Source organism: Solea senegalensis, linkage group LG10, assembly GCF_019176455.1.
Source record: "Solea senegalensis isolate Sse05_10M linkage group LG10, IFAPA_SoseM_1, whole genome shotgun sequence".
Lineage (NCBI taxonomy): Eukaryota > Metazoa > Chordata > Actinopteri > Pleuronectiformes > Soleidae > Solea > Solea senegalensis.
In genome coordinates, this window is record NC_058030.1 from 10,185,416 (window position 1) to 10,212,345 (window position 26,930).

General features: G+C 41.3%; 1 protein-coding gene across 3 annotated transcripts; it reads right to left on the reverse strand.

The window, feature by feature from the left end:
• Positions 1 to 567: 567 nt before the first annotated feature.
• pparab (peroxisome proliferator-activated receptor alpha b) lies at positions 568 to 25,318 on the reverse strand. Of its 3 annotated transcripts, none has more exons than XM_044036374.1 (7): positions 25,121 to 25,318; positions 11,944 to 12,192; positions 9,792 to 9,955; positions 7,471 to 7,609; positions 3,739 to 3,938; positions 1,489 to 1,942; positions 568 to 1,345 (listed from the first exon to the last, which is right to left on the reverse strand). In XM_044036374.1, exons 2-7 carry the CDS (start codon positions 12,149 to 12,151, stop codon positions 1,101 to 1,103), a joined length of 1,410 nt encoding a protein of 469 aa, XP_043892309.1. In that variant the 5' UTR covers positions 12,152 to 12,192; positions 25,121 to 25,318; the 3' UTR covers positions 568 to 1,100. The 3 variants fall into 3 exon arrangements, with proteins under 3 accessions (XP_043892309.1, XP_043892310.1, XP_043892311.1); XM_044036375.1 differs by lacking the exon at positions 25,121 to 25,318 and adding an exon at positions 16,247 to 16,331; XM_044036376.1 differs by lacking the exon at positions 25,121 to 25,318 and adding an exon at positions 16,243 to 16,263.
• Between the last annotated feature and the right edge of the window lie 1,612 nt (positions 25,319 to 26,930).

Here is a 26,930-nt window from a genome sequence, read left to right on the forward strand (position 1 = left end):
TTTTTTTTTTGTGGTGTTAGCCCTTGAATACCAGGACACAAAACAGCATGGAGTGCCAAAAAGGCCAAAAAGGGAGTCAACAGAGGTCCAGTATATAATAATATCACAATATCAACATATCACAGATGTGTTAGTGCTTCAAATGTGCATTGTGGCACATGCACATAGTGAATTTGTGCATTTTTTGCCATCTGTCTGCCAAACCTTTAATGATTTGGATAAACTGCAAGGTTTTGCCTTCTATTATATCTGTGTAATGTAAAAAATACTATTTCTGGACAGTTCACAGTAAGTAATGATAATCCATACAAAGTCTTGACGCTACTTTTGTAGATTGAAAAAAACAAAAAAACAACATGAAAGAGGATCATGTTTGGTGTCATTGCAACCAACGTATGGCTTAGAAGAATTACAGTACAAATAAATGATTATGTCCAGGAGTCTGGTGACAGTTGTATCACTGGTATCGTTGTTAGCTGTATGCACTTTCAAGGTGAAGTCAAGTAAATCTCGTTGTACAACTTGTATAATGACAATAAAGGCATTCTATTCTATTCTATTCTATTCTATAAAAAAAAGGTGTGACGCTCATGTATGGATAGCCACCATTTATCGGTAGTTCATTTGGCAGAAGCTGCCTTGCTTGACATCTTGATCATCGCTGTCTTAATGCTGCTGTGTTGTTAAATGCAGAGGTATGTGGCTCTCTGCTCTTTGACATCAGTAAAAAAACCAAACAGATACTGTCAGAGACTATGAAGTTCACCTTTTTCGCTTGATTTGAAATTATAGCCTTTTTTTATCCAAGAGTTTGGTCAGACATTGCATACAGTGGTTTCTTTACAGCTGTATGTCAAAAACTTGTCTTACATGACTTTTCTGACTGGGAAGATCCACGCGAGAGAGTGGAGAACACTGTGTTGAAACCAGAGAATCATCAATCAGCCTGTTGCTCGGGCCTACGCAGGACCTGGTGTGCTGATTACAGCTCACTCTTGCTGTATTAGGCTGGTTTAAGTGGTTCAACTCTTCTTTTTCTTCTGTCCCTGAAAAAACGAGACGTTTGTAAAGTGCCTCTCCCAGTTATTTCTCCACAGTGGTCAATACATGTCTCTATAGATCTCCTGCAGGAGTGGGTGCAGCGACGTGTCCTCTGTCTTTTTGATCTCTTGCACCAGCTGTGCATGCTCGGTGACAAGTTGCCGGAGGTCAGCGAGTTTCTGCAGCAACTTGGGGAAGAGGAAAGTGTCATCTGGACGATTGGTCAGCAGATGGAGCTGTAGCACCTGCACAATGCTCTCCTGCATGCGCTCGATGTATGCCACATTCACCAGGCCTGGTCGGTCTAATCACGGCGTAGGAAAGACTCAAGTTAGGAGACAGAACTTCCAGAATATCTTAACAATTTGTGAGAGTCTAACCTTTCAATTGGCAAAAAGAATTAAACACTTGATAACCACATTTTTGACACATTTCCCTCATCCTCACCTCCACAGCAGATGATAGCAGCCACAAACAAAGCCAGGTCACTGTCGTCCAGCTCCAGCGCATTAAACTTCATGGCAAATTGGAACTTTGGCTCCATCATATCACTGAACGGACGCCGCAGGCTTTTGAGGAACTCCCGGGTGATGAAACCTGCGCCGTACGCTACCAGAAGCCCATCCTTGTTCATACTGGAGGCAAGCATGGCAAAGAGTGCCTCGTGCACGCCGTATTTTAAAAGAGTCACCTGATCATTGAGGTCCAGGTCTGAGAACCCAGGGACAGACTTTGCAAACTCGGTGAGCTCTGTAACGGTTTCCACTGACGTGCATTGGCAGCAGTGAAAAATGCGAACCTCTGCTTCCCTGTCCTTCAGTGATCCAGCAGAGCTGACCATCTTAGCCACCAGAGTCTGCTCGGCCAGCTGTAGAGTCTCCATGTCATGGATGACGAATGGCTGTGGAGACATAACCACACTCGTGAGCTCTGTGTGTAGCGTATGGTTATAAATATGTTTCAGATTGAAATGCAACCCAGTCAGTAAAGGATCGACTGTGATTTTGGCCTCCATACAGTAAACTAACCTGACCCGACTTGACTGCTCAAATATGGAAAAAGCTGAATCGGCAAACCTCACGACATGAAAAGCTCTAGTGACTGTGGTGTTTATATATAATCTTTACGGAGAGGAGGCTGAGCCCAGGGCCCTTATTGACATTTGAATATTTCCACAGTGACATAATTCCTCTCCTTGACCCCGCAGCAATGTAATTACAAATGCCACACTTACAGCAAAAACAAGTTTTGTGTGCAAACAATTTCTCTTAAGCAGAGTTACGTTCAGTAACAAAGTAAACTCAAAATGTGGAAAAAAATAAGGCAGTTTATGCCACTATTGATAAAACAGGCAGGTAAATGTAGGTTGTGAACAGTAGTAGTGTCACTGTTGCCACACGTACACACACACACGTATTACGGCTCAGTAATTTGTCTACAATGGCAAGGGATAATAAGACGGACACGACGCTGAGCTGAAGATTGCATTGTTGTCATGTGGTTGCATTGACATATCCAGTATTGTCTAACACATGCACTTTGACGTCCCAATGACTCTCCTAATGTTAAAAGAATCCCAGCAGAATAGCTGATTAGCCGTCTTGGCCCTGGAGCAGCAAGACCTGTGATCATCAATAATGATTATTGGTCACAGTTTGATGGATAATAGTTAATAATAGTAATATCTACGGATCAACTTTAAGTTTTTGACTCCAATCGCATTTACACACTAGCTGGAAACCTCTGAGTGGCTTCTTTTGTCTTGAAACATCAGTTTAAACTGTCAAGACTATAAGTACTGTGATTTATATCAATGCAAAAGCAGTTAAATGAATGATAAAACTGGGCATAAACATGTCAGAGCCAGCACCGTTATGCCTCACTGTATTCCTGAGAGTGATCAAACCTGAAGGAAAATGTACGTCTCACACTTTTCCCCACAACTTTCTGTTACTTTAAATCGATTCCATTTCCTGAAAACATAAATGTTTTCAAATCAATGATGGATTGAATAATACGTGTTTTCCCAACTGTGTGCTCTCCTGCAGAACCTAGAGTCTATGATCTTCACGGACATTCTCCATTTGAATGCCGTTGGAACGCGGATGTGCCCTTTGAGTAACCTGGCGCTTTTAAAACCATTTCACACATACACATGTAACATCCATGGAATTCAAAACAGGGCAGGGCTGCTCTCCTTTACCCTCCGCTTGCTGACATATGTTTTACAGAGCAAAGACAGCAAAAGAAACCAGGCTGTGATGGAGTGTTTTTGGTGAGTTTAGGAACGGGTGATGGAAAACAAAAACCCCCACAGCAATGGAGGGGAAGAGGAGGTGGAGGGCAAATTTGATGGGATCATACACTGGCTCTTTATCCCGTTTTGGTGCAAACAGATGTTTCCTTGTCCAGTCTGAGCGCTGGGTTGCACTACAGATGGAGCAAGTTATTTCTGTCACATTGGCTGACTCTGAGTCTCTGGAGTAGTAGCTGCCGGGTCATATTGAGACACGAGGCTGATTGCAAAGTGTCTCTGTGCTCAGAATGGCATTAAAATCACTGAGGTGGGGATGAAATAAGTTAAAGGCTGCAAGACTATTGAGCTGTGACCTATGAGGAAACCCTGCTACTAAGGAGATCCATCAACATACACAAAGACACACTTAAAAACACACACACCACTGTCAATCAACGTACAGGGTTGCTGGTCTTGCCAGTAAGAATGGTTCGAGCCTTGGCCTTGTTCATGTTGAAGTTCTTGATGTAGGCCTCACAGATCTGCCTGGCCAGGGTTTTCTGGTCGGCTAACTGAGGGTCTTCCACCTCTTTGTCCCCCGTCACCATCTCTGCTTTCAGCTTCAGCTTCTCCGACTGGGGCATCCGACCAAAACGGATGGCTATGTAGAGCAGAAGGAAATACTGTTGTCAGAAATGTCTTCAGTTTGTAGAAGTCGGAGTCACAGACAAAAATATCATCACTGTATTAATATAGGACTGTCAGAGTGTTAACCTTTCAAGTACATACTAACAATGTAAAGTAACTCTTACTACTGTATCTTGAATCAAATAAATGCAAAGAAAGTTATTTCATGAACTCGACTTTCAGATTTTTTAAAAACATCAAATCAAATGAAGAGCAAACGTGTAAGGTAACACAATGTCTACTGAAATGTCTCAGAAACGTTGCAGCAGTTCCACTTTAGATGCTTTCTCGGTTTGATACAGGCTGTTTTCTTTCTTCTTTAACCTGTCCTAACCTGACCAGCTTAGACACGCAGTGTCATTGACTGGATGTCTTCTGGTATCAGACCGATTTGCTCTGCAAAGGACGAGTCTGTCATACTCAACCTGTTCTTTTATATTCTGCTGGAGATTGATTCTGTGACGCAAAAAAACCCCGCAGAATTATTTATCACCGTGTCTCAGCAGCTTCATTCATTTATTTCGTCCCAAAATCGCATTGTTGTACAGTTTCTTTAGTTGCATACGTCGCACAACAATCATCAGCTGTTTTGTTTTTTTAAAAAGTGTGACATTTACTAACTCCCACTCCCTCTTCTTTTTCCCTCTCTCCCTCCCCCTTTCTCGATGTCCCCCTCTCTCTCCCTGTCTCTGTCTCACATACAGAGAAACTTACTGAACAACATTTTGCACGGGACGCTAAACGCAAGAAAAGAGCATTTAAAAAATAACGCATTATGTCCAGCCCTTGATTAACACGGTAACACTGACAGCACTGACAACCTGTAACAGGTCCATTACATTTACTACATGACCTCTGAGATATAAAAACACCACTTTATTGCAAATTCTAATCAAATCTGGGAGTCAGATATTTATTAGCACATTATTTATGGCTGGAGCTACTTGGAATCGTAATGAAATTTAGAGATAAGGCCCAATAACACTGACGTCCATCACTGATTAACAGGTACTCAGTCCATGTAAGGTTCATAATACAGGTATCACAGCCACAGGTGTTATACCCATCACAACATTGTTTTTGTGAAGTGTATTTTAACACCACACTTGAGTTGTTTTTCTATAAGAGGATGGCGGCATCTCGCAGACGGCCTGATCCCATTTGACTAACGAGATTAGAGGTGAACTCTTTTTAACCCTGCCTCATCTCACTCACACAAACATACACACACCTACATCCAGCTGCGCTGATGCCTGTATTTACAAGACTATGAAGCATAAGAGGAGATCTGATTTCCCTGTTGTCCAACCCAGCGCCTCCAGCTGATGAAACAAATCCAGACTCAGATGCTCATAGTGAGCAGGGGTGAGATACAGAGCTGGCAGACAGCATGAGGGCCCATTAGATTACTGGTCACAAAGTGGATGGATCATCTGAAGCTGGTAACACAGCGGTCGCCACCGCCTGGTCAGGAGCCAAGTCTAATTAAGATGAAAAGAAGTGAGTGATGCTAAGCTGAGCATAAGTCTATTTCTTAGGAGCTGGTGTGAGTGGATGGGTCTTTGTCTTGCAAGCTTGGAGGGAGTGAGAGGGGGGACAGTCTGTCATTCAGTTAAATATCTGATTTGTGGAGCAAGGTTTCAGCTTCACTAGGACAGACTTACTGGCTCTGTATGTGTTATTTTCCCACTTCCTTTTTATCGAACTGCTGGATTCAAGATTCAATTATTCTTATCAAAAGATAAATAAAGGGATGTGGTTGGTTTAGCATCATTTTAAGTAAACTTAAAATTGAACCCTTTAACACAGAGCATAACGCAGATGAAAATGCAAATTTGCATTACTGCAATTACGCAACGGCTTGTGCTATTGGAAAAATTCCAACGGTTTCTGAAAGCGGAGAAGTTGCACGTCAAAACTAATATGTGGTTATTATAGTAATTTCACTTGCGCTGTTGCAGGAAGCTGGCGAATCAACATATTGTTCTCGCCAGAGAGGAGAGAGTTGGAAAAACGCCTGTACATAGTTTACATTTTTGGCCTGTTTTTGGACATTGAGACAATTTTAAATGTGTTTTATACTGTTTAAATTTAATATGGAAACTCATGTACAACTACAGTATTAATATATAAATTGGTTGAAACTGCCAGATATTGAAAATTATTCTGGAAAAAATGGGCTAAAGCACTTACTCATAGGACATTTTCTTTATAGATAAAATAAGCAAAAAAGTCCAGACATGTCAGACATGAAAAGTCAGACATGAGTGTGTGGTCTATGTCTTTTAAATTTACAACTTATAAAATGTAATGCAACATAAATTTAAGCGTGACGAGCGTCACGCCGAATGATAAATCCATTTGTAATCCTCCTGAATTGCGTAATCAACTGCTAAATTTAAAAGAAACATCCAGTCAAACAAATTGGATATCGATGAAAGCTGAACCACAAACCCTCCAAATTAGCAGCGCTGTGGTCCTGTAGTAATCTTCAACGACCGGACCTCAAAAGATTAGGTTGCACTTCATCTCAAATCTCCTTCCTTTATCCTCTCTGGTTACATTTAGACCCATGAAACTCAATATGCATATACGGTAAAGAGGAAGTGCAGCACACAGAAATACTGCTACTGCTGCATTTTGAGGCGCTATCATTATCAAAAACTAGGCTATGTCTTAAGGAAGCATCGGAAGGGATCTTAAGTCAATGACCCCATGGGACACAACGAAGGATCAAAACAGGACAGAGGATAATAATATCTGATTCCCGCACTAACACTATCTCCAAATTCTTTGTCCTACTGTAGAAATCTTTTTTTCTAATGGGACATTGACCCAGGCCATGAGTCAACCTGCCATGTTGTAAGTTTACACAGTGTAAACAACATTCACCAGAATAGCATGCTTTGACCTCACTACTCCATCCCGAGCTAATTTTAGCAGCACTGAATATTAAATCTAATGTAAAGCCTCAAAAGGACAATGGTGTGTTTTGGGTGTTTACAGATGTTGCATGTGCAGGTGTTTTCTGTGACATTTAAGCATGACATGAACATAACCCCAAAGATTCTAATGCTTTGTAGTGTCAAAAGAGCACATTTCCAACAGGAACAAATGTAATTCATTGTTTACAACAGTGACGTTTCTTTAAAATTCTAAATAATTAGAAATAAATGAACAAATATTGGTTCAAATTAATCAAACGTTGAAGGTGTGTTTATGCACCAGTGACCATTTAATGTGCAGTTATGGCTCTCTACCCTGCCTTTTAAACAGTAGCCTGGATGTACAGTATATTTGCACCAAAAGGACTGAGTGGATTCATAAATTGAAATGGAATATGACTCTAACATCCTGTAATCTATAGACACTCACAGAAAGCTAACGCACTTTAGCTTTCTAAACACATTTGTGCATTTTCTGCACATCTGCACAACTGCAAACCATGCATATGTGTGTGTGTGTCTGCTGCTGAACTTGAAGAACTGCCCAGACCTGTCACTCACCATTGTGGGACATGCCCACTGACAGGCACTTCTGGAAGCGGCAGTATTGGCACTTGTTGCGGTTCTTCTTCTGGATCTTGCATCGGCGTTCACATTTGTCATACTCCAGCTTTAGGCGGATGGTCCGCCGAAAAAACCCCTAGAAGAAACAAAAAATAATGAGACAACTGCTTTCATAGAGTAAAATTGTGCCTTGCAAAGTATTAACATTTGTGGAAAACTAAGACGATCAGAAGAATACAGCTGATTTGACGTACTGTAAAATGTTAAACATGGACAAAGTTGACGTTGAGTTTGTACAAATGTGTTGAACAGGTGGTTCTATAAAAAAGTGATGTACTTTGTTATTAGTACCTTATTAGTTTTCATGGCATGGACAGAGACAAGCGTAGTTGTCATTTACTTGCATTATCTCCACTTCACCGGCTTTACTGTCTTAACCTCAGCCTCATTACTCTGCTCGTATCTCTCTCTCTCTCTCTCTCTCTCTCTCTGTTTCCCCTCCGTGTGTGTGTGTGTGTGTGTGTGTGTTGTCCCAACCCAGGCAGAGAGGACAGGAAAAAGGATGCGTTATTTATCTACAATTATAATTAAACTCAGCTTAAAACACTGATCAATGTTGATGTCATTGACAACAGTAATTGCTTCTGGAAGCCCTAGAACAGTATATGACAACATACTGTATCAGAGTTTCATCACTAGTGTCTTTTTGTTTACACAACCCTGACATAATAGTGACATTTAAATTTGTTGTAAGAGAAAGTCCAAGATCCACATTAGTGTTTGGAGGATTACAAAGATGCTACAACCGTGTGAGCACACGTTAAGTAATTCAGACCACCACTCTCTCACCCACTACCCCCGAACTGTGGGGTGACATGAGGACAGAGTTGGAACCAGGCCAAGTGGACCTCATGCATGACCAAGGTCAGCCTCCTCTTATTACTGTTAGACATCCAAACTTGAGAGAGAGAGAGAGAGTGACAGAGAGTGAGAGCACTCAGAGAGCGCAAAACTCAACCTAGGCTGCTCAATTTCCCACAGTGCCAATACACTCCACTATCTCACAAGGTTAACAACTGGAAGTCATCCAAATATGTATTTTATTTGTCAGGTTATGCTGCTCAAAACAAATAAAGGCATCTAAAAACATGTAGATGAGACAAAGTACTGTATATAAACTAAATTTAAACACTACTGTTTTAAACGTTGTGGCTTATTTAGTGTAGAAACTTTTTTCAGATGAATTGAAAAAAGAGCTACAAACGACTAAATGTATTTCTGGGCTAAAATGCTTTGAGATTGCAAATGTCTTCAAATGGACATTACTCCCAACATGGTGACTCCAATTCAAACTTCCTATCACTGATGTTGCAAGTAGGGGCTTTACTATAACGCTTTGTGTGTACTAGGCCGATCTGATAGATACACTTTTAATGACGCTCTCCTAAAGGTAGATGTTATGCAAAACATAATGTCCTTGACTTTTATGATAACCTGTTGTTTTACAGCCCTACAACTCCACAAGATATTGCCTCCTGTCCTGTGGACTCTTCATGGCTTTCAGGTAGAGCAGACGCATGAATGCACACTCACGGCAGTGAGCTGCCACTCTGAGGTAAAGGTTTTATGAAACAGCGTGTGTTGACGTTTATGTTTCACTTCTTCTAATTCATACTCCTACTACCAAGTACTTTGATACATTTATGTCAACTTGAGATTTACAGTGTGGACATTTTTACTTTGTCTTTTTCAACACATTGATTAAAAACATGTCTAAAAAGGATGCAGAGTATAAAAAAACCCCACAACATTGGATAAAAAGCACATGCGCACACACCCCAGTGATGCTGTCTTTGTCCTGTAGTACCTCTTAAAAAACAGCCTTGGGTTGTTCTTCAACACAACTGGAAAACAATTAACTAAAAGATTATTGTGTGGCCACGTGTGAAGGCCAATCCTGATATTTCTGATGCTTTAAGGAGTAATCATTAGTCACAAGACACATGGCCTCTGGATTTCTAGCCTGGCATGTCCTACTTTCTTCAGTGTTATACACCAACATGTGATTTGTCGTTTTGACACTGGTTTAAGTGTGCCCAGAATGCTATTTATAACAGATGGCTCTTGAGGAACATAAGTGAGAGGGAGACATTGATAACCCGGTTCAGTCTTTAAGATAATGTCCTTCAAAAACTATATGGCCTTAGTGCTTAGTCATCAGTCGTTGCCCTGATCTACTTCCCTTCCCTTCTAGTATGAATTTTACAAAGACCACTTGTTTGACTTTTATTCATGTGTGTAGCTAATCTTCACCACACCTTGCAGCCCTCGCAGGCGTGGACTCCGTAGTGGTAGCCCGAGGCGCGGTCGGCACACACTCGACACTCCAAACTGAGCGATGACGTGGACGACGAGAACTCCTCTTGGCCCGTTGTAAAGCCGTAAACAACTGATGAGGGGCTGGATGCTGGCGTCAAGGCATCTACAAAACAAATGCACACGCTTGGTTCACCATGGTATTGCACTAATCTGACAGCTAATGCAGACATTTCAAGGCAACAATGACAAGGTAGTATGAGCATGGGAAGTCCCAAAAAATTCAATGTTTCCAGAGTAAAATCAAAACACCACAGTTGCAACAGAAACATACCATAAATAAGATACCTTTTCAACTTATTATTGTGTCTCTGACACAGCTGCACCTTCAAAGTAATGAGAGAAAGTAATTTGAATGCACCTGCACTGTCATTATAGACAAAGTCCATTGTTGCTACAATTGTCATGGTCCTGTATTTTGAGAGTGCACACTCATGTGAGGACTGCATACTTGTGTTGTGCATGGAAAACTGCTAGAAGCAATATTTGTAAAGCAGTGATATTCATTTTTCATTCATTGTCTAGTGTCTTTCGTTGGAAAGGAAAGCTGGAGCTAATCCCCAGCTCACAGAGCAAAGGCAGGTGCACCCTGGAGTACCCAGTGCATCGCCACATACAAAGACAAACAAGTAAGTACAATAAAGTCAATTTAGAGTCTCCAATTAATCAAACACTACCCCCCACACACACACACACACAGGGGGAGAACATGAAGATGCCACACAGAAAGGCTTCATTGGAACTGGGACTTCAAACTTGTGACCCACCACATCACTATAGGGCCCAGTGATATTCCTCACAACCCTAAATCACAACTAACTGGACACTGCGCTTTGAGCAGAACAAAGGTCAGCATCAGTATCCTTCAAATAAAGAGTTTGCAGTTGCTCCGGCTGAACATTTTTATAGGCAATCTGACCATCATAGCCACTTCATGCATTGAATGGCCAGTGCTGTTATATTACACTCATAGAAGGTTTTTAGTAATTCTCCATAATTATCCAAATATGCACTCTTTATATAAGATAATTAGTTATATTCAACGTTCAGCACAAAAACGCAACACTGACTTACATTGACTTAAAACATTGAGTCAATAATCGAAGAAGCTGATATCTTGACGCCATTTATGAATACATCTCTTCACTGAAGTCTTATTCCCATGCAAAAACAGCATGTTTTAGAATAGAATAGAGTCAGTAAAATGCTAATAGTGGTGTATATACCTGCCACAAGAATAACAGTGTTAGAGTATGATCAGTGATTTTCCTAATGGAGTAGAAGTCATGGGATTTAATGTAGGCTGCCAACAGTTTTCTATTTCCACCTTGAGATGGGAACATGGCTTATATGACTTGAAATGGTGTCATGGTACAAAACAGTGGCATAAAGTCAAACCACATGAGTTTGTCAAGGGGGATCAGGAGAACTTGGCAGTGGACCTGGAACCGTGTACTTGCCTTGTGGACACAGACTTGGTTTGAATGAGTGTGGACAAGCAAAGCATGTCCGGGATTCTTCTGCCCTTGTCTCTCACTTTTAGCTCTTGGAAAGATCCACAAGTCCTGAACACCATTGCAACTTTTCCATGACATCAACAAATGTTTCCGTGATGCATTTTCCCCCAACACTTCCCTCAGTCCTTTTGTTTTCTTTATCTCCCTCACTCGTACTCTCTATTCTTCCATTAAATGTTTATCTTTCCTGACTTTTCAAAGCTTGGTCGTAGCATAAATTTCCCAGATATCCATGACACATCTATTCAGCAGGAAACACAGCAGCAAAGTGGATGTTTCCTGAGAGGTGGTCCGTGGTGGCTGAGGAATGTTTAAATTCCTCATTGGATGGGGTGAGAATAAGGAATGGAGAGGAACAGGATGGGAAATGAGGGTGTGCATAAGATTAAAAAGAAAGTAATAGGGAGAGAAAATGGCTAGAAACGGGCAGCACAATTGTATGACGGAGAGGATGCAGCCACTGGGGACACTTTGCAACTATAAGATGGCAATTTAGGAGCAACCCCACATTGTCTTCACTGTATAATTAACGATGTGAGATAATACTTCAAAATTATGACATTAAGAAGGCTTTTACCTAACACAGTGGATCCCTCTGAACCATTGCTGGATGACTGGTATTCAGGGACATCGAAGGAGCTGAGAGCATCATTATCAATGGACTGCGAAATGTCCTGGAGGTCCTCCATCCCATCCATGAAGTCATCACCGGTGCACAGGGGGCTGTGCAACACCGAGTCCTCCAACGGAGAAGGGGGATGGTAGCGGCTCTCCATGTCGACCATTGCGGTGGCGGAGCAGGCTGCCGGCACTCTCACTCATCAAACTAGAGACAGAAGACAGTGGGAGGGTGGAAGGGGAAAACCACAGAGGTCAAAGTGGTGATATGGAAACTCTGACAAGCAGAGAGAGGAAGACAAGACAATAATTCATATCTAACATCACCTTTGTGTTGAGACTGCATTCATTCAAGTAGCCCTCTTTAACAGCAGTTAGTGTTTGCCATCTTACTTAGTTGAACAGGTAAGTTTTAATGTGCTCCCCGTGTTTACCACTAGTGTGTACAACTGTAATGGTAGTGTTAATGGGGATTCCATTGGTAAGAATGGTGATTCATCATACAGTTATTGAGGGAGTTCACCTAAGGTGACAATGAGATAAGGCAATTCAGTCTGCACAGTCCTAACAATTCATTAGCTAAGAATTAATCACTTATAATAGTTGTTTAAGTTAGGATCAAAGTGGCAGTGCTGGAATCCTAAAGCACTGCAATGCTAACATCTTTATCAACATCAATGTGATCATGAAATACAGCTTTATTTGCAACGCTGGCCAATATATTTGGGCCTAATTAGTGGTGGTGATGCAAGATGTGGCATCACCACCCAAACAAGGTGTGTAGATATAGAGGGTCAGCTGGCAATAAAAGGCATGGAAGACATGTGCTATCTCATGACAGGACACACTCCACTCATCTGAGCCATCTGCTCTAAATGCAGTAAACATATCCTCACAAACGTCAGAAGGACAGAGAGAAACAGAGTGAGGCCCAGAGATGTGTGGTCGGATGGATGTAGGTCATTGGGGCTGGCTTAGTCGGTGTTGTCAGAGAAGGACTGGGGGTTGGGGGTTAGTTAGAAGAAACATGACAGACTGGCTTGCACAGTAGATGGGTGAGTTTTTGCTGAATTGCACAGAGGGGGGTGGCGTTACTAGGAGGAGCTATTAGCTACACACAAGGTATACTAGGATTATGTTAAGACTGGCAAAGGGAATAGATCTTACATTTCAAACTTCATACATCTGCATGTAATCTGGGTCAATCTTTGGTAAGCCGGTTCCATCACCCACCCCACACACACTTGTAAGAACATGAAAGAGGAGGGGGTTGGCAGTGGCAATACAGCAATAAGACAGCAGCTGTCAGTTTGCTCTCACCCATCCCACGCCTTTACATACCTTTAGTTTAACCTTAACTTGTCCTGTTGGCAGTGTACACCATTTTAGAAGAGAGACATACTGCACGCTCAAAACATGTCTGGTGCCAGTGCTGTGTCTTAAGTCTATTTAAAGGTTTAGCATAATACAGTAAATGACTTGGTCAAGGTAGCTGTAACTGTATGGAGCAGTTACAAAGACATTAATGTGTTTCTCATGAAAACTTCAAAATGTAATAATGCTTCATTCAAAGTCGCATGCAGCAGTTTCTTCATAGGTTTCGGGTTTAATATGCGATAATGATGTAGAAAAAAAATGAAATGAACAAAATGATCAAGATTTATACCCCTGCCATAGAAGTGCTTTACGGATGATTTCCACTTGTAAACCACAACCAAAAGGAGAATCCTGGCTACTCACTCCCCAGTGTTGTACTTGCAATAATGAATGAGAGCAGTGTTAGCTCTGCTTGGATAAAGCTGGTGAGCTTGGCACTACCCACATCAGGCCCAGAGTGTCACCCCCAAGACTTCTTCTCTCACAAACAGTAAGTTTTATGCCTGGAATTGAACTTGAATCATCATTAAATCTCCCTGTAAATTCACTCTGATTGACATCATACTGATGAGCAGGATTTTCTAAATCTTACGTCAGTCCAATCTAGATAGACTGATTAATTCCACATCCACAGTCAGCTCTTGATTATTTCCACAATATATGTTTACGTCCATAATTGACCAGCATGCACCTTCCAAAAACACAGTCCCTGGTTTACATCTGTCCTCTGATTCAGCCTGGTCAAGGGCTAGAAGTACAGGTCACCTATAGTCACATTTCATGAAATTGCAGAACAGCATGATCAGAAGAAGCTAAATCTGACTACTATCTCTCCGCTCTTTAAAATACTCGAGGAAACACAGCCACCTTCTGGAAAAACTTAAATTCAATCAAATCTCGCTCTCATCTGTCTTTATCGCCACAGATCAGCATTGAGAGTAAGTCAGTCTCAGACAAATCTGGCATTTTCAACCGCCACTTCACAGCATCTGGGCTTCTATTTGAAAATCTCCCTGCCATCACTACCACAGCAAGATGTATTCAATATCCAATACCAGAGACCCCTTTAAATCCAACCCGTTAATCCTAAATATTCATTCAGACGTACAACGTACAAAAACTGAGTTGGGGAAGACTGTGTCATTTTATGCACCTGACAAATGGAACAATCTCCACAACAAACTCAAACTAGTCCGACTAGTCTCCATTAATACATTTAAGACACTGGTGGTACTCTTAGCACTTCTCCTTGCTCTGCCTTCTACCAATATTAATAGTTCTATAATTGTATTTTATTTTAATTTCCCCCGCATAAAGAAAAGTTAAAAAACGAAATAAAGCAAACCTCTTTAGCATTCACCTTCTTGCTTCTGACCTTCAAGTTTTTCTTATAAGGTTTCATTCACACACTTCACTCAGCACCGTCTCATTATACTACACAAGCCTCTCAAACGTAGCTTGGCTTGTGCTGCCTATTCAGGTAACACTCGGTCATTCTAGCAGAGGTATTTTCTAGTGGTATGGTGAGATGATTTTGTGCTTGTAAATTGTTTGAATTCAATTGTGTTTTCTTAAAATCTGTCAAAACCTATCTGCAAAAAAAAAGCTAATATTTGAAGACAACTTAACGTATTTATCAGTCAATACTGTAGCGCAAAACTTTGTCTAAACACACAGCATGTGTAACCTACTATTTGAATAACATACATGACACAAGTTTATGACCCCCTTCCAGCAGAAATGGTGGACCAGGATTACCTCATGTTGCCACCAACATGTCACGAGAATGTAAACACACAGGGCTGCTTTCCTGTAGGTTGTAGATGTCTGAGACAGTCAGGGAAAGACACAAGAGAACGTGAAGAGGAATGTCACTTAAGCTACATTGCTCAGCCATGATCAACAATGTGCAAGTCGGAATAAGTTTGGGAGGCAGAGTGAGAAAGAAAAAAGTGGCTCCTAGGCAACAGTAAACCTTTGTCTCATAGGTCAAGACCCTGTGTGCTCATTCAACCAAGCCTGCTGAGGGAGCTGCGCAAAGTGAAAGGAAGATGAGCAAGTTTGTCCTTGGTTGTGTATTTTCAGGCTAGGGACAGGGTCAAAAAAAAAAAAAGTGGATGGGGGTTACACTGACAAAAGAATCCAGACCAAGAAGTCCCCAAGGTTTCCCTGGCAATGCCATGGCAATGCTGACATACGGCTCACATTTTAAATTAAAGATGGAGAGTGGACAACTGAGAACATCTTTAATTTAATCTTTTAAGATAAAAAAAAAATCCCATTCCATTTCAAAAATATGTTGAAATGCATGCACATTTGTAGAAGTATAAGTGGAGCATAAATAATATAATGCTCTGGTCACCCTGCCCCCCACATTACTCATGTGTTGTAGTCAAATACCACAATAGACAGTCAAGCCATGGCTAAGGCAGATAAATATACTCTGAGCATGACCTGCAAACAGCCTCGTACTCCAATAGAACCAGACATGACACATAATAGATAGTCTCATTAGCAATATCTGTGAAGAAGTGGTGTGCTCAAGACGAATGAGGTCACCTGATTGAGTACAGATAGATATGGAAAGGTGATTGCTGGACAGGATCTACTGTAATCATACCATGACTAACCATCGCATTATCCAACAAGAATGAAGACAGCAAAGAGTGTGATGACAAGAAACATTCAAATATATTACCATTTGTCTTGCGAAAGGGTAGAAAAAATAGATAAATGAAAAAAAAAACTGATGTACATCCAAGTACGAGAGAACATACCTTGGCAAGGAAACGAAAGATAAATTACTCATACACAACTAAAACTAGTATTGTTACTTCTTAGCAATTATAGTAAGGAAAATATGAAGTGAACATGTCCATACATACTGAGGTAGCAAGACTTCCAGCCAACTCCCTCCTCCATAAACTGAGTCTTCCAAGCAACTTTGATCATTGACAACATTCAGCTCTTCCAAAGAGTCGGTGTGATCATTCAGTGTGTGCGTGTGTGTGTGTGTGTGTGGATAGGGGACCACATGTTAATGTTTAATCCACCTGTGGTCTGACTGACAGGCCTGTAAGAACAAGGGCCCCAGAGGCTATAATGGTGGTCTTCAGATGGGAATATGGGCTGATAGGGCTGCGGCCCTGCCTACTTTTCCTGTCAATTTGTTTGAAGAGATCAAACAAATGGACATGAGCTCAGTCTGGACCATGCCCACAATGTAAACACTAAGCTGAACCTTTATCACTTAGGGCTGATATGCCGGTCTGCTCCCTCTTATCGCTCTGGCGATTGGCCTATGTACAGGCTGGGGAAGTGACTGACATTGGACTTCAGCTGTAGTCGCTGACTGATGAGCCGTATGATAGCTAACGTTTCAGTCACCCGCCAACCAGGTAATTTACTACATCACAACAGGGTCAGTGACACTGTACAGCAAAAAGGCAGCTCATTTTAGATTTAAATGCTCTTCCCTGTGTCTTTGCTTGTTTTAGCCCTCATTTTTTTTCCACATGTATGCTGCGTTTTATGCATTATTACCATCTTTTGAGACAACCACTGATTTTCACTTATGTATGATGAGAGCACAACAGCAGGGCATGACAATCTATATAAATGTGAATGCTTGCAAAAGAATACATGGCTGCAAGTTACGTCACTGGTTGTCTTGCAGGCTTGCAAAAATAACTGACCACGTTTGCTGACTTAGACATGAATTAGAACGGAAATAACAGCACAGCTATTGTTTCTAACACACGAGTACTGTGACTTTTTTTTCCCCAGACATCACAGGAGGGAATAAAGATTTTTAACACCATGAAACAACATCTATATGGGATATGCAAATGGGAGACAAACACTGTTCCCCAGTGAGTGACCAGGTTTAAATTAGAAATGCCAAAAATATACAGTAAAACAATATGTGTCCTGAACTCCTCATTATAATCCACTTTGGATACAAGTGCCTGCCAAATGAGTGAGTGGAGATGTCTTGATGTGTCAAGTTTCACTTGCGGTTTCCCTGTCTGTCTAACAGAGATAGAAAAACCAAAAAACAAGGGAATGACAACAGTTTTATAGGGAATTCAGCTGCACCTAACTGTGAGCACAGACAGCTGGAGTGAAGCAAACAGATAACGCAATGAAACTCATTGACGTCAAACCGAATGAAAATATGTCACAACGACACCACAAATATACCCTGCAATTATTTTTGAGCAGCCCTTTGGCTACTTTGACATGAATGTTGATACTTCAAATAGTCTTTTGATTAGGTTTGGACCGAATTGTATTGAGAGCTATTATTGGCTGTCAGCATATTCAACGTCCACAGCTTCAGTGTGTTAAGAAATAAAACTAGCCCAGTAAACCCCAGTGGACTCTGACCTCTGCACTGACAGCATGCTCAGTGTCATAATAACAGTTAAATGTCCACACAAGCTCATAAGACAAGTGCACATGCAATCTGACCATAAAAACACTGCAGGAGGTGCAATGTGACAGTGTATCATGATACCTCAAAGGTCTGCCGTGACCTGAACCCTGCTGCTGGATGTTAAAAGCGAAGCATTGTGTTGTGGATAATGTGTGTATGTTCTGGAGGCAAAATGGCTACATGGAAAACAGAGGCCATGGCCTTCAAATGACGAAAAACTTGAAATGGAAGCAACCATTACGAGTCATTGTCATTTTGTGGAAATGTCAGAAATCTGAATTTAAAGTCCATGTACAGTGATAATGCTGTGCCCTCACCGAGGGAGGGAGGGAGCGCACAAATTAACATGTGCGACAAATACATAAGATTTACCAGCAAAACTCATCCTATATGATCAAAATATTCTTTAACTGAAATAAATTCACTAAACTTAAATGCGCTAACACTAACCACCTTGCCAAATTTGAATGATTAAAAAGTGTTTAATTTTTTTTTTATTTCAAATTCAATAATATCCTCGACTACAAAATATAAATGTAAATGAATGGTTATTAAACTTCCTGTTCAACGAACATGTAGAGAAGCGATGTTCACCTGCTTTGGTCGCACCTAAAGCATGTACATCTGCTGGAATAAGTATGCCGTCTCCTCCTTATGCACTTCCACATACACACTCTAACCTCTTCAGTAGTTAAATGAAGGCGAGTGCACTTGCTTGAATTAATGATGTATGTATTCATCAGCAGGCACTGTAAATTATTGTCTTGTGATGTACAGCAATGGGTTGTGTACAATCCTCATTGTAGTATACAGTATATAAATCATATATTATAAATAAAATAAGGTAAAAAAATACATTTGCTGCAAGCGAGTTGGCTGACACATAACTTTACTTATACAGTACTTACTGTATGACACAGCTGCTGCATCAATGTTCAAGCTGCGCTACAAGCACAGCTTGTTACATGTAGCTGAACATGGCAGGCTCAGCCCTCACTGTTTCCAGCTGTAAAAATCACTAATAGCCAACAACACAGTCCTTAAGCAACACCTCCACTCTGCCAAGTGCTGGCTCCTGGCTGCCACTTGAATATGCTTATTTCCAAATCACAGTGACATTGATCAAGTAGGCCCCTCTTTACAAAACCTCTCTGCAGTACAGTCCAAACCGTAAATTTCACAGTGAAGAAATGCACTTTTGCAGCAGTTGTGTTGCTTGACAGATGTAGGGCTGGGGTGACGAGACAGAGATGCAGACATGGTCTTGTCTATATAAGGACTTAGCTGCTTATGAAATCAGAATTGGAGGCAAGACATTTCCGATTTCGATACAGAGACAAGTGGGTGCACTCTGTATATGCACGCATACATTGTAGGAAATGCTCCGCTGTATATTCTCCTAACGTGTAAACAGTGACATGTACATACAGTATATCATGGCTAGCACCAAAGAGGAGGGACTGTTCAAGAGAGTGTGCGTCGCTCTCAAACAGCTGCTCTGTCCCCTGAAGCTGTGTCAAGAAACAATACCTTCATTCCCTGGCAGCACAGGGACAAAAGGACAGCAGACCGCTGACTCAGTCTACAAACTTTGACTGGACCATGCTGAGTGTGGTGCTGCCAAGAAACATAAATAATTTTAGAGCTAGGAGGAGAGAGACTTTGTTGCGACACGACAGGGGATTTAAATGTTCCTGCTTCAAGATAATTTAACGTTAACGAAATAGAAAATGATTCGGAAACTGACTAACCTGTAAATATTAATTGATGTACTAAGGATCATTAAATATTACAATGGATGGGTTATAAGGATAATCGGATATTACTGGATTTATTGGGACTGTTCTAACTTGAAGTAGAAGTAGGAAGTAAATAACTGATAATAATGATAGTTTAAAGATTAACTGACAATCCTGCCTACATCTGATAGTACACCATCAGATGTGCAGGCCTCTGTTAAACTACATTCTACCTTCTTCTTTGGCAGTGAATCACGCTGAAGATTTTTCCAAAACTGTTGAGGGATTTTCTGCATTAATAACGAAACAAACAATAGGGCGGGGAGGAGCATCAGAGTGCACACATCTCACTAAAACCCCAACTGAGAACATGAGGCTGGGAGCATTTCTCTTTCTCTCTGACAGCTGTGTGTATCTTATTTCATTTTCCAGCATGACACTGGCGTCCTGAGTTCCCCCTTTCTGGCTGCCAAACCAGCCCATGTGTTTGTGGGGAGGCATGCAGCACACAGGCCTGGCGACAGAACAACATTAATTTGCCTCTGCAGCAGGATCACCGTGTACTAAAAAGACAAACAGGTTTCCAATACATGTAGTCTTGTAAGCAGTAGCAGCAGGAAATCTTGTTGTTTGTTGTCCAAGAGCAATTTGTTTCATTTCATACTGTATGTATACACGCTCCCTAGGATTCTCCTCTTCACACATTATATATTAGAAATGTGTGGCTGAGAACATGTGAAACAAATTAAAACAGTGGAGAAAAGAATTGTGGAGACTGAAAACAGGATTCTTTTCATGTCTAAGATATGGCTCTGGAGCCACAGTTACCATAATACTCCTCTTTAAACCCTTAGTGCCCAGCTGAGAGAGTAACTGCACCTGCTCTTCTTGAAACTATACAAAGGTGCAGAAAAGCCCTGCCATTTCATCAACATCCCCAAAGATGAGGAAATGAAGTAAAGAAGAAGAACAGAAAGAAGAGCAGACTCTTGCTGTGAGGCTGCAGGTACCGCTGATTGAAAGGACGGTGGAAAAGAGAGGAGGGCTGGACTGTTGCTAAACCAGCTCTGTCTTTGTGAAAATGGCCCTTCTCTTCATGTCTGTTAAACAAGTGGTTTGATAGAGTTTACGTTTATATTCTGTACAAACACTGATGAACAGTGACGCTCGTGGACTTTGGTCCCCACTTAAACGAGTAGGTCCCTATGTGTGTGTGTGTGTGCGAGCGTGTTCAGGTCGTGCAGCTGACACGTCCCCACCGTCTGGCTGCATTTTACATGTGATTATTCGAAACCGTGTTTTTTTAAACACTTTTTAAATTATTCAAATTTGGAAGGTGGTTAATAATTCTATCAATATACAGGGTCTTTAAGCACTGCACCGTTAACATAGTGGTATGGTCATATTGTATGTTTGGTTCTTAATAAGTTACAAAAAGAGGTGAAAGATTTAAAAATAGAAAGCTTTCTCCAAAACAATCTTTGCCTTGCTTCAACCTTTGGCATGTTCATCTGTCACATCAATAAACACTGTCCTTTTCATGATAGTGTCATAACAATTGTCAATTCAAGCAAAACAGACATTGTGTGAATACTCTACAGAGGCCTTGTTTGTTTCCTGTGCAACAGAATCTATGTAAAATGAGGTCACAGAAATGTTTTTTCTTCGGACTGAGCCGAGGATTTCTACAGGCCCACGAGCATGGTGGATCAGACACCATTTCCTCAGTGTTCGGTTGAAAAGAAAGAGTAAATCTTCCAACAATGGGTGTGTCTTAGACAAATGGGATGTGACACTCAAAAACAAAACACATGCCTGGGAGAGACAATGAGGCTCTGGTGAGAAAGACATTCCCTCAAGACACCATTCAAATCCTGCTGCTGGTATAATATATAAAATGTAATCTCATATAAAGTATCTCTTCCCAATCATTAGCTCAGACAATCTCCTGACCAGAGCTGCTTACTGTAAGTTTGGTAGGAGTGTCTAAATCCTTTTCAACCCCGAGGACTTTACCAGAAGAAGGCTCAAAGGGGAATAGACCTGGCTCAGATGAAGGTCAAATCTGTCCAACACATAAGTTGAGGACATAAGCTGCAAACCAAATACTGATGTGACTACAAACAGTGAAAACAGCCTCTCTTTTTTTCCCCCGAGACACATTTAGACTGAATTTATACGCATGTTATTACAGGTACCAATAAGAAGCTGAAGAAGGTTTATCAGACATCGGCATAAGTTGAAAACCTCTCTGATGAGGTCACCTCAGTGTCCTTGTCAGTCTAAATCCAGCCTCAAGGCATCAAACAAAATGCTTTAGTCAATGATAATGGCAGACCTCAATGCTGTTCAATACAATTCATATTGGTTTGTTTATATCAAAGCTAGGGATGTCCCTATCTTATGTTGAATAATTTCACTTTATATCTCTTTATAGTCCCAAACCAGAGACAGACAAACCCTTCAATTGAGGAGCTAACTCAAAAGCCCTGTTTCTACCTCTTTTCTCATTTGTGCATTTTTTTGGCATTTAAACATAATAACATAAAGGTGAGGTCACATGTTTACAGATCACAGATGAAGTAGATGAATAAAATAGAATGTTGGAGAGAAAAAAACACACGCTCCTCCCATATCTCTCCTACCTCACCCACCATGGACCTCATGTACACAAAGAACCGCTACATTAAGGATTTAAATACAGAAACTAGTTGTTCCTATAGTGTGAAATGTGTTCTGCCATTACAATGTTGGACTGCCTGGTGTTCCACGCTTCCTCTGTCTAGAAAATCAGGAGACCATGTCCAGAATGTGAGCTCTGTTCTTGTTTTGGTGTTTAAACGCCAATATACTCTACGGCTCTGTGTAAGTGCAACCGAGCAGAAGCTGACTGAGTGTCTCAGGTTTCTTGAGACAAAAGTGTCAGAGTAGGGAAGCACAGCCAGCAGGAAAGTTGCTACAGTGAGTTGCTTAAAGGCTGAAGAAGCACTCGACAGTTTGTTCCCAGTCTTCTTTCGTGGACTGTGCTTGACAGATAAGGTTATCTTACTGCATTCCTCTCTGACTATAACAATTGTTAGGTTTGATTAATTAAAAGCAGGGGAAACGCTAAAAAACAAGAGCACTCAGGGAGCCTTGAACACTTTGGCATTTGGATTTTTTTGCATCTGAAATTTAATTTAAACTTAAATTGCCAAATCTGTAATCTGGATCAAATGAAACTTTGATTCTTACCAAATTGTAATGGGAACATTCTTGGGTATTAAACAATTATCCATCACAACAAATCCAGAGTTATCCATCAAAAACAGGACAGACAGGAAGTTGCTGAGAGAAGGACAAACAAACTTAAAGATAAACCCACAGCGATGAAAACATAACCTCCTCGGTGGAGGTAATAATGCATGGAGTATAAGTGATTTGACATTTGTGAGTTTTCCACGTCTGTATGGAATAAAATAAGAGTTAATGGAATAAACAACAAGGTTGTAAGTTTACTTAATACAACACATTTTTTAAATGGTTGGAATTGGATACCATCTAATTTCCCTGGGGTCTTAATTCAGTCCTCACCAGTTAATTAATAAAAATGTAATAGGCAATCATGATTTGTTCAAGGTTTGATTAAATGCCATTTGAGCCGATCAAGTCATTTATTCTTCGGTGTACACAGTACATACAGTCTCTGTTGTGCATGTGTGTGCACTGTTTATGTGATTTGTTTTCATTGACTCAACACAAACAATCACTTCGGTGCATCAAATCTAACACACGTCATAATGCTCTTTTAACCACAATCACCAAAAGTGCAGGCTGAAGACCTTTGCACACAAGGGAAATTCCACGTCAGTGTGGAGACTGGCTTTAAGAGTTAGCAAATACAGGTGAAGGCCTGGTACATAAGACTTGAGTTGTATCTCTGTTTATCTAGAAGGGGACTGGAGAATGCACATGTCTGTCTTTAGATGACCTCCAAAATCTCACTTATAGCGAAACATGTCAACAGATTGGTTTCACCTCAAGGCGCTGCATTCCAAACGCAACTAAAAACGCAACTCTCCTTTAAAAAAGTTCACTTAAAGCATATACAGAACACTGTGCTCAACAGTCAATCACAATGTCCCCATGTGTCAAAACAAAACATTTGCTCACCTTTTACACAATTCACTCAACTCAAATAACAGGGCGATGTGTTTCTGCCTGTAAAAAAAAGTCATTCCAGGCAACAGTGCAGCGATAAGCTAAGTACAAGGTTAACACTCTCCATAGGTATTGATTAATAAGTACCCATGTAACACATCGTACAGCTATGACCTCACCCAGCAGTCATCTAAGTGGTTCATGTTCATGACAGAAGGAGAGAGGGAGTCACTGAGGTAGAGAGATAAATGCTCCAGGGTTAGTTAGGTTAGAGCTAGGTCACAGCACCCTGAGCTACACATTAACGACTGCCTTTCCACCTTTCCATCATCCATCCATCCTGCTAGCAACATTACAACACTGTGTGTAATTCTAATCGTGTTTTAAATAGTAAATATGGATCGTTAACCACATATGGTTGATTTAATATGATCAGACTGAAGCACCGTCTATCTACCGACCTACCTTTAGTGCAAATACCTAATCAGCTAATCACATCAGCAACACAAACTGAGCATCAGAATGGTGGAAGAAAGGTGATTTCACAGACTTTGAACATGGCGTGGTTGTTGTTGATACACGTGCTGGTCTGGAGTATTTCAGAAATGTCTGATCTACAACGAGATTTTCACACTACCATCTCTAATGGTCTGAAAAAAGAGGAAACATCCAGTGAGCAGCAGTTCTCGGGGCAAAAACAAATGCTTTGTTGATGCCAGAGGTCAGAAGAGAATGGCGAGACTTGCTTGAAGTGAAAGAAAAAGGCTAAAAGTAACACAACCGGTCACACCTTATCTATTTATCGCAAATTACACGCAATAATGAAAATCAATGACTTACAAGTGACATTTGAAGACTGGCCAAGGATTCCTGAACATGAACAGCGGGTGTAATTTCAACTTGGCTCCATCTCTGACATGAACCTCCTGGATCTTTGTTTGGAAAGCAACATTCACACTCATGTGCATTAAGAGCACCATATTGCCTGTGCAGCAGATGCTTGGTGGTGTGTACAGTGCTCAGTTCGTTATCACTGTGTGTGTATCAAGCAAAAGCAGAGACACACAACGAGCAAAAACTCGCAGCCCTTGGACTGAGAGCATGGCAGAATAATGAGAGCTTACATCACAGGAACATGTTGCCTGTTAATGAGCGAGGGTGGTGGGGGTGACTAAAGCTGCGCAGCATGAAAAAGCCTCCTGACAGTAACAATGCTCTTGAAATCATTGAACGATATATCGATCTGCGCCTGCTGCATGTAAACAATCACGTTTGTCCCTATGCATGTGCACGTATGTGGGGGAAAAAAACACACAACTGTGCACCCAACAACAACATTCCCGTACAGAGAGTTACTCGCTCGGCTGCTGCAGGAGGAGGGCACACTCCTTCAAAAACAACAAACAAAAACAGACAGAAACAGGTCCAAAGAAGATAATTACCTTCCAATAAATAGCCCGATACCAAGTCGCCATGTCCCCGGAAATCTTCGAGAAGCGGTCGGTGGCAGATGGGGAGAAGGAGAGAAGAGGGGAAGAGAAGTGACGCCGACCCAGACCTCACGTCCCTGTCTGTTTCCCAACAGCGCTGCCGCTGTCAAAAATCCCCCACCACGTCCATACAAAGCCGAACCGTGCAGTTCACACCCGCAGGAAGTGACGTCACAAGTGACAGCTGGGCTGGCCGAGGAAAGGCGCACACCCTTGACACACCTATAGTTTCAGCGAATAGAACGAGAGAAGGACGCCCCCTGACAACAGCGACAGATGAGGCAGTGTCGGTGCGACAGTGTTCCACTAAATGTGCACGAAGATTCAAACTCACAGTGGTGAAGACAATAGGACAATAGGGGTGATTGGCAGAAATGTCATATACCACAATGAAGACTCTCTGTATAAGTGTATGGTGTCATTAAAACTATTTGTTTTTTGTGTTTTTTTTAGAATGAGTCTGATTTTCAAATTGGGCAAGGGGGGTATAAATATATTCCTCTGTGGTTCATATGAAAAAATGTTAGATGTAACTGTAGTGTTATTCCTTCCATTCCGTAAACTTCCAATTTCAAACCCAAATCAGCATTTCAAAACCGTTATTTAGTCAAAATATAATATAATTAACCATCATGCACGTGCCATAACCTGATGTATATCACCTCTGCCTAACTGCTAAGTGGAGGTTCCAAAAACAACAACAACAACACAAATGGCTCTTACAATAACCTTACATTTTAAGTTTAAGATGAATCTAGCAACTGCAAACCTTTTATATTGGTATCTAAAAAAAAAAAAAATACAGTATGAAGCTGGCTGAAATACAAACATACAAACCTTGGGACAACGTTCCCAGAACGTTCTCTTTTAGTCAGTCAGTCATCATCTAACCGCTTTATCCTCCACCAGAGGGTCACGGGGGGTGCTGTGCCAATCTCAGCTTCATCGGGCGATAGGCGGGGTACACCCTGGACAGTTCGCCAGTCCATCGCAGGGCCACACACAGATAGAGACAAACAACCATTCACTCTCACACTCACTCAATTTAGAGTGTCCAATTTACCTATTCCCCACATTGCATATTTTTGGACTGTGGGAGGAAGCCGGAGTACCCGGAGAGAACATGCAAACTCCATGCAGAAAGGCCCTTGTTCCAACCGGGGCTCGAACCCGGGTCTTCTCGCTGCAAGGTGAGAGTGCTAACCACTACACCACCGTGTGGCCCTTCTCTTTTAGTCGTAAAAAATATATATATACACATACACCCAAAATACAACCAAACGGAAACGTTGTGTAGAAAAAAAACACAGGAGAACGTTTCAGTTTTTGCTTCCCTCAACATTTAGGGAACGTGAGGCTCCTACCTAACCCTGAGGGAACGTTCTCTACATGTTAATTTTTGGTTGGGTTGTACCTAACCTTAGGAGAACCATGGGCTAACATTCTTTGAACTGTGTGTTAGTGGGGTTACTGTTTCTTCAGTAGCCCACTAGTCAGAGCATGTATTTTCAAGCAAGAGCTTACAACGTACATGAAGTACGACATCCGTTCAGGTATGTTCCCCGATGATTGATAAATGGAGGGTTGAGTAGAGGAGTCGCTGGTTTGTTTTGTAGACCCCTGATGTGCAGTACTTTATTGTCTATTTCCTTAATTTCCTTAGAACATAACTAACTAAATTAACATCGTGTGCTATTGGTGAAGACCTGACACTGGTGATTGAGACCATTAACTCCCCAAGAAAATGCTCACTGACATTTTA